Source organism: Solanum lycopersicum, chromosome 5, assembly GCF_036512215.1.
Source record: "Solanum lycopersicum chromosome 5, SLM_r2.1".
Lineage (NCBI taxonomy): Eukaryota > Viridiplantae > Streptophyta > Magnoliopsida > Solanales > Solanaceae > Solanum > Solanum lycopersicum.
The window spans coordinates 9374346-9383792 of NC_090804.1; the positions used below are offsets into that span (position 1 = coordinate 9374346).

The 9447-nt window shown below is 33.7% G+C and overlaps 1 protein-coding gene and 1 pseudogene across 1 annotated transcript; both read right to left on the reverse strand.

The window, feature by feature from the left end:
- Positions 1–3544: 3544 nt before the first annotated feature.
- On the reverse strand, positions 3545–4131 carry LOC101258369 (probable histone H2A.3). The gene is made up of 2 exons (XM_026030976.2): positions 3909–4131; positions 3545–3786 (listed from the first exon to the last, which is right to left on the reverse strand). The coding sequence occupies exons 1-2, from the start codon at positions 4089–4091 to the stop codon at positions 3697–3699; spliced, it is 273 nt and encodes a 90-aa protein (XP_025886761.2). The 5' UTR covers positions 4092–4131; the 3' UTR covers positions 3545–3696.
- A 2819-nt stretch (positions 4132–6950) lies between these two features.
- On the reverse strand, positions 6951–7474 carry LOC101258654 (probable histone H2A.3; annotated as a pseudogene).
- Positions 7475–9447: the final 1973 nt, after the last annotated feature.

Here is a 9447-nt window from a genome sequence, read left to right on the forward strand (position 1 = left end):
ACAAGAGATAGTCCATGTCCGAACTTCAAGGACATCAAGACATGAAGAAGAAGATCCTGTTCAAGCTAGAAGCGTTAGCTCACTTGAAATCCGGTGTAATGAATACTGCCTAGAGTTGCGGTTGAGTTGAAGACGACGGTACGTTTGCTGTACTCCACAAATAACAAAGAAAGAAACATACAAGTAGGGGTCAGTACAAAACACAGGTACTGAGTAGATATCATCGGCCAACTCAAAATAGAAAACAATATATATCAGATAATATCATAAAATCAACTACAATACTCAACATGCGGCATTTACAATTACCATAACCCTTGGTCACAACACCAAGCACATCAATGAGGACTCACACCTCTCCATCATACTCATTTGGGAATTAGGTTTATTAAATTGAGTATATTAACATATTTCAAGATTCATTCTCTTTACTAATCCTGGTGCCGGAACGTGACACTCCGATCCTCATATACTATCCTGGTGTTGGAACGTGACACCCGATCCATATTATATCCTGGTGTCGGAACGTGACACCCGATCCATATTCTATCCTGGTGTCGGAACGTGACACTCCGATCCTCATATACTATCCTGGTACCAGAATGTGGCACCCGATCCATATTCTATCCTGGTGTCGGAACGTGACACTCTGATCCTCATATACTATCCTGGTACCAGAACGTGGCACCCGATCCATATACTATCCTGGTGTCGAAACGTGACACTCCGATCCTTATATACTATCCTGGTACCGGAACGTGGCACCCGATCCATATTCTATCCTGGTACCGGAACGTGGCACCCGATCCCCTAATCTCACTACTTTCATTCATCAAGCCTTCTTTTATACCAAGGCATCATCATTAACAAAGTAGATTAGGGTTTTTTTTCAAGATTTAGGATTCAATAGCTTCATCATGCTTACTTTATCATAATTATATAATCACATTCATGCAAGCATACAATTAAGCATATAGAAGGGTTTACAACACTACTCAATACATATCATTCGCTATTAAGAGTTTACTACGAATAGCATAAACCATAACCTACCTCCACCGAAGAATTGCGATCAAACAAGCTAATTCCCCAAAGCTCTGTTGTCCTATTCGTTCCTCTCTCTCTCTCTCGATCGTTTCTCCCTTGTCTTTCTCTGTTCTTTCTATTTTTCTTATTCAAAACCCTTTTTCTTTTACCCTAATTAGTATATAATTAAGTATAAAAGATGATAAAAATAATCCACTAATTATTCTAAGGTTATCTCCTTTAACCCCCAAGAAATTAAATTATTAACATTAAACCACTAACTTTATAATTATAAGCAGGAATAGTCCAAAACGCCCCTTAAAACATTTAACAGAAATCCGACCCAAGAAAGGTTACACAGACTGTGACGGCCCGTCATGCCTGCGACGGTCCGTCCTGCTTCTTCCGTCACAAAGTTCAGAGACTCAATTCCTTGAAGGGTCTGTGACGGCTCGTCATGCCTGTGACGGTCCGTCCTGCCATTTTGTCGCGAATTTCAGAGAGATGATCTCAGTACTCAAATTTCAGAATTCTAAGTGTTTTGGAACGAGACCCCCTCGACGGTCTGTTGTGCCCATGACGGTCCGTCGTGGGATCCGTCGATCAAGAAAGTTTTCCCAGAAATAAAATCTACTGCTCAAAACGACTAAACAGGTCGTTACATTAAATGACTTGAATAAAAGGTACAATAAAACTAGTCCTCACAGACGACACCACGATCAACGAATCGTGTGTCCATCGACGGTCACTATGAACCTCCGTGCTGCACATCCGTCGATAAGTCCAGAGGCTATGAAAAATGACCCTCTGTCCAAATTGACTAAGTTACCATCGATGGTGTCCATCGACGCCCCGTCAATTGGACCATACCTCGTCAGTGGCCTCCGTCTATGGACACTGTTCTTGACAACTTTTGCCACCTTTTTCAAGGGTCCTCCTCAAGGTTCCTTGGTAGGTACTTGGGGAGTCATGCCTAAACGTTTTTAATAAGAAACAACTCTAATATGTGTTAGACACCCTTCCACCAATTTTCATGTTTTTCTGACTCCTAAAAGCTAGTCAAATAGGCTAAGGCAAGTTAGTACCTCATTGAACTAATTTATGGACGTCATGGATGTTTTGACTTCTAAACTTCCTAAATGACTTATATTAATTAAATAGACCTTAAAATAGTGCCTATACCCTTTGGCAGTCATGTTAGGCTCTAGAAGACGTCGTAGACTTTCAAAGTATTACATATCAGTGTAAAAGTGGTCCAATATGCATACAAACTCATACATCAAGTATTTTATCATTTTATGTCATAAAAAATCTGAATTTTTTTATTTTCACATATTAAATCTTCTCATAATTTAACTAGTGAACCTCCCATTCAAAACTCAACATATGGGGAAAACATAGTGAAAACTATTTTCATTCCTCAAATATAAAAGTCCCAAAGGTTTTTCAAGAATAAAAAAATCAAAAGTGATTATCAAATGTATGAAATCACACCAACTCTATACATGAAACAATCACTACGGTAAAACCTGATGCAACATAAATGTACTAGACTGGAACTCCAACTAGTTCAAGCTCACAACATCCGGCTCAACAATAAATAACATTAACGAACTTAAAGGCTCAAAATATAACAACAGGCACACAATCATTCCGAAAAAAAAATAGGTAGAATCTTAAGTTTCATGCCACTTAGAAGTATCTCTAAAGATACTAAATGACACCATGATCAAGTATCAACCTTGACTAAAGTTTTCTGGCTAAAAACTAAGCTAACCAACCAAAATTGGCCATAAAGATTCTAAGGATCATACAAACCTACAAACTAATCCTAAGTTTACCTAATGACAGAAACAACTCAAAATAAACATAATCTAACCAAGACAAGTCTAAAAGAGTTAAACCATAACCGACTTCGAGGTGAAAACTTCACCCGAACCTCTAATCCAGAACTTTTCCTACCATAGGGTCTCGAAACACTGACATGCTATCAAGAGCATAAAATACAAGTCAATATTGGAATAACAATATCCATGATCATATTACAAAGATATCATCTCTTATATTTATAGAAAAAAATTCATTTACATTACTTTAGATCTATTCACTACAAGTATTTGATCATGAAATTTCAAAATGAATTGAAATTGTATTTCTGTATTTCGAATTTGGAAAATAGTTAAGAAAGCATTCTAAGAAAAACTTCCATTTACAGTACTTTATATGAATCATGAAATTTCTATTGAAGTTGTAATTCTATTTCAAATTTGGGATATTTAATAGTTAACAAATATTCCTAAGAACTCTTGATAGGAAAAAACTGAAACTATTATACACATCAAGAAATGAACATATCATAATAAATAACAATAGAACTAATAAATAATATAACAATTGAAGAAAATTAAACAAACGTAATATAAGATCCAAGTATGTTGAGTTTTTATTATAAGCCACATAAATTTAGAATTATAAAGTTCTCAATGAAGTTAATAAAAGCAAACATTGTGATGCTAGTGATGGAATAATCAGTCTAATTCTCTTCCTCCTGAGCAACAAGAACAACAGCCTTTGAAGTGTTACTATTGTTGTTAGGCAGCAAAATTTCATAATTTTTGGAATAAAACCACCATTCGGAATGGTCACATCTCTAAGAAATTGATACAACTCCTAATCAAACCTAATAGCTAATTGAATATGCCTTGGAGTGATACGAGTCTTTTTCTCATTCCTCGCTGCAATTCCAGCCAATTCAAGAACCTACAATCAATCAATATATGTAAAATTTAGTAATCACAAGCCCCAGAGATTTGACATATAAGAGAGAGAGAGAGAGAGAGAGAGAGAGAGAGAGAGAGAGAGAATGAACTTGAGAAATTCACCTCAACTGCAAGGTACTCAAGCACAGCAACGAGGAATACCGGTGCTCTGGCACTAACACGTTTGGCATATTTCCCGACTTTGAGGAATTGGGCAATATGAGCCATTGGAAATTTGAGACCTGCTTTGCTGCTATGAGATCTCCTTTTAGCATTTGAACCAAGGTTTTTCCCTTTACCGACCATTGGTCTTTTTCACTTTAAAAAAACTAACAATTTTGCTTTTTGATCTATAGAAACAATAGACAAAATTAAGAGGAAGAATTGAATTGTTATGTGTATGTGAAATCCTAAAGAAATGTGGCTTTTAAAAGGAATTGAGAAATTTAACTGCAAGGTACTCAATCACAATAGCGTGAAATACCGGTGCTCCAGCACAAACACATTTGGCATATTTCCCGACTTTGAGGAATCGGGCAATACGAGTCAGTGGGAATTTTAGACCGGCTTTGCTGCTACGAGATCTCCTTTTAGCATTTGAACCATGGTTTTTTACTTTACCGACCATTGCTCTTTTTCCCTTAAAAAAAACTCACAGTTTTGCTTTTTGATTTATAGAAACAATAGACAAATGAAGAGGAAAAAATTGAATTGTTGTATGTATGTGAAATTCTAAAGCAATCTGGCTTTTATATTTATAGCCCACCAGGAGTTATAACCCAGCCAATGAGAAGATGATCACGAGGATTTAACTTGTATGCCGTTGGATGAAAAAAAAATCAACGGTGGATAAAGATGTTGATATATTTCGTCAATTTCAAGAATTATAATAAGTTTATTTTCAAAAATTAAGAATTATGATGTGTGGGTTTTTTCCAAAATAAATAAGTATTAAGGTATGGTTGTTACCGAAAAAAGGGGCTATAATGTCTTTAATTTGTTGCCCAAAAAAAGAAGAAGACAAAAGGAATTATGATGAGTTTTTTGCTCAAAAAATAGGGGCAGATTTTTTCTTTAATATTTTGGTTGAATAGATCTTTGAACAGACTTGAAGTTTTACAACTTATTAAAGTGTAATTTGTATAGTAAAAGAAAATAACATATTTTATATGACTAACTTATTATCGGTTCAACAAGCTTGAAAATAACAGTAGCCTTCATGGAAAATAAATTAATTTAAAAAAATAATCAATCTTCGGACCTGGTGTCACTCGTAAATGAGCATCTACATACAAAGAGGTTATATTTACAGGTCTATATAATTCAAAATACAGTTCAAAAGAAGGAAATATAGTAAGCCTATGGACATCAAGAGCTCACCACAATCATAATCTACAACGATCACGAGACATCGACCACTCTTTGAGAATAGCTCTTGCTGAGAGCTGCATCTGAAAAAGATGGAAAAATATAGTGTGAGTACCAAAATATGGGGTACTCAGTAAGTTAAACAGGTCGACCAAGCTTAGAAAGATCAAATATATGGAGAGAAACATGACACTTCTAAACATTACAGTGGAGAGGTCCTAAGTTACGATAATCAACTACCAAGAAAAGAGGGAAAAACACAAGATCGTGAGAAGGAATAAAACACTCAAGTACAAGACAGTCGTAACATACATACAACAACTCACACAAATAGGATGATGCGATGCAAGTGACGAATACAAGAAAGTAGAAGCATGGAAGAATCCTCGAACCACACGAAATACCTTAGACTCATCAACAAGTGCATTGTAGTGAAATATAACTCGTATCTCAATTGACAGTCTTCCTTAAATGATACATCAAGATTATCACTGTAAAAGTGGCTCAATATTCATACAAACTCATAAATCAAGTATTTTGTCGTTTTATGTCCTAAAAACTCTGAATTTTTTTTATTTTCTAATATAAAATCTTCTCAAAATTTAACTAGTGAGCCTCCCTTTCACAACTCAACATATGGGGAAAACATAGTGAAAACTATTTTCATTCCTTAAATATACAAGTCCCAAAGGTTTTTCAAGAATAAACAAATCAAAAGTGAGTAAGAAATACATGATATAATCCAAACTCAACACATGAAATAATCATTAGGGTAAAACCTGATGCAACACAAATGTACTAACTTGAAACTTGAGGTAGTCCAAGCTCACAACCTCCGGCCCAACAATAAATAATATTAACGAACTTAAAGGCTCAAAATATAACGATAGGCACACAATCATTCCTAAAATAAGAAACACGCAGAATCTTAAATTTCATGCCACCTAGAAGTATTTCTAAAGATACTAAGTGACACTAAAATAAAGGATAAAACTTGGATAAAGTTTTCCGGCTAAAAACTAAGCTAAGCAACCAAAATTGGCCATAAAGAGTCTAAGGATTATACAAAACCTACAAACTAATCCTCAGTCTACCTAATGATAGAAAATACTCACTATAAACATAATATAACCAAGACAAGTCTAAAAATTGTTAAAACATAACCGACTTCAAGGTGAAAACTGCACCTAAACCTCTAATCCAGAAATTTTCCTTCAATAGGGTCTCCAAATAGTGACATGCTATCAAGAGCATAAAATACAAGTCAATACATGAATAACGATATCCATGATCATATTACAAATATATGATCTCTTATATTTATAGAAAAAAATTCATTTACATTACATTAGATCTAGTCACTACAAGTATTTGATCATGAAATTTCAAAATAAATTGAAATTGTATTTCTGTATTTCAAATTTGGAAAATAGTTAAGAAAACATTCTAAGAAAAACTTTCATTTGCAGTACTTTATATCTATCATGAAATTTCTATTTAAGTTAAAATTCTATTACAAATTTGGGAAATTAAATAGTTAACAAAGATTCCTAAGAACTCTAGAGAGAAAAAAACTGAAACTATTATACACATCAAGAAATGAACATATAAGAATAAATAACAATAGAACTAATAAATAATATGATAACTGAAGAAAATTAAACAATACTTAATATAAGATCCAAGTATGTTGAATTTTTATTCTAAGCCACGTAAATATATAATTATAAAGTTTTCTATGAATATAAGGAAATTAATAAAAGCAAACATCGCGATGCTAGTGATGAAATGTTCAGTCTAATCCTCCTCCTCTTGAGCTGCAACAACAACCTTTGAAGTGTTACTCTTGTTGTTAGGCAGCAAATTTTTTTGAATTTTTGGAATAATACCACCATTCAGAATGGTCACATCTCTAAGAAATTTATACAATTTCCTTAACAAACCTAATAGCCAATTGAATATGCCTTGGAGTGATACGAGTCTTTTTTTCATTCCTCGCTGCAATTCAAGCCAATTCAAGAACCTACAATCAATCAATATATGTAAAATTTAGTAATCACTAACCCTAGAAATTTGACATATAAAAGAGAGAGAGAGAGAGAGAGAGAGAGAGAGAGAAAAGAAACTTGAGAAATTCACCTCAACTGCAAGGTACTCAAGCACAGTAGCGAGAATACCGGTGCTCCAGCACCAACACCTTTGTCATATTTCCCGACTTTGAGGAATCGGGCAATACGAAACACTGGAAATTTTAGACCGGCTTTGTTTCTACGAAATCTCCTTTTAGCATTTGAATCAAGGTTTTTCTCTTTACCGGCCATTGCTCTTTTTCACTTACAAAAAAAAAGTAACAATTTTGCTTTTCGATCTATAGAAACTATAGACAAATGAAGAGGAAGAATTGAATTGTTGTGTGTATGTCAAATTCTACAGCAATCTGGCTTTTATATTTGTAGCCCACCAGGAGTTATAACCCAGCCAATGAAAAGTAGATCACGAGGATTGAACTTGTATGCCGTTAGATGAAAAAGAAAATCAACGGTGGATAAAGATGTTGATATATTTAGTCAATTTCAAGAATTATAATAAGTTTATTTCCAAATATAAAGAATTATGATGTGTGGGGGTTTTCCAAAATTAATAAGTATTAAGATATGGTTGTTACCAAAAAAGGGGCTATAATGTCTTTAATTTGTTGCCAAAAAAAGAAGAAGACATAAGGAATTATGATGAGTTTTTTGCTCTAAAAATAGGGGCAGATTTTTTCTTTAATATTTTGGTTTAATAGCTCTTTGAACAGACTTGAAGTTTTACAACTTATTAAAGTGTAATTTGTATAGTAAAAGAAAATAACACATTTTATATGACTAACTTATTATCGGTTCAACAAGCTTGAAAATAACAGTAGCCTTCAAGGAAAATAAATTAATTAAACAAAATAATCAATCTTCGGACCTGGTGTCACTCGTAAATGAGCATCTACGTACAAAGAGGTTATATTTACAAGTCTGTCTAATTCAAAATATAGTAAGCCTCTGGACATCAAGAGCTCACCACAAACATAATCTATAACGATCTTGGGAGATCGACCTCTCTTTGAGAATATTTCTTACTGAGAGCTGCATTAGAAAAAGATGGAGAAATATTAGTATGAGTACCAAAATATGGGGTACTTAGTAGGTTAAACAAGTCGACCAAGCTTAGAAAGATCAAATAGATAGAGAGAAACACGACACTTCTAAACATTACAGTGGAAAGGTTCTAAGTTACGATAATCAACTTCCAAGAAAAGAGGGAAAAACACAAGATCGTGAGAAGGAATTAAACACTCAAGTACAAAACAGTCGTAACATACATACAACAACTCACACAAATAGGATGATGCGATGTAAGTGATGAATACAAGAAAGTAGAAGCATGGAAGAATCCTTGGACCACCCGAAATACCTTAGACTCATCAACAAGTGCATTGTAGTGAAATATAACTCGTATCTCAATTGACAGTCTTCCTTAAATGATACATCAAGATTATCACTGTAAAAGTGGCTCAATATGCATACAAACTCATAAATCAAGTATTTTGTCATTTTATGTCATAAAAAATCTGATTTTTTTTTATTTTCCCATATAAAATCTTCTTAAAATTTAACTAGTGAACTTCCCTTTCACAACTCAACATATGGGGAAAACATAGTGAAAACTATTTTCATTCCTCAAATATGAAAGTCCCAAAGGTTTTTCAAGAATAAACAAATCAAAAGTGAGTACGAAATGCTTTATATCGTACCAACTCAACACATGAAATAATCATTAGGGTAAAACCTAACGCAACATAAATGTACTAACTTGAAACTCGAGGTAGTCCAATCTCACAACCTCCGGCCCAACAATAAATAATATTAACGAATTTAAAGGCTCAAAATATAACGATTGGCACACAATCATTCCTAAAATAAGAAACACGCAGAATCTTAAATTTCATGCCACCTAGAAGTATTTTAAAGATACTAAGTGACACTAAGATAAAGGATAAACCTTGGATAAAGTTTTTCGGCTAAAAACTAAGCTAAGCAACAAAAATTGGCCATAAAAAGTCTAAGGATTATACAAAACCTACAAACTAATCCTCTGTCTACCTAATGATAGAAGCAACTCAATATAAACATAATATAACCAAGACAAGTCTAAAAATTGTTAAAACAGAACCAACAGTAGGTCATGACAAAAAATAAAAAATAAGTGATATGAGTAAAACATATACAGAACTATTAGAACAAGTAAATAACCCAAATGA

Bases quoted from the DNA above. Each gene is read 5' to 3' on its own strand.
- LOC101258369 (XM_026030976.2), bottom strand. From the start codon at position 4,091: ATGGTCGGTAAAGGGAAAAACCTTGGTTCAAATGCTAAAAGGAGATCT. The intron at 3,787-3,908 runs GTGAATTTCTCA...GATTGATTGTAG, and splicing joins TTGAGTACCTTGCAGTTGAG to GTTCTTGAATTGGCTGGAAT.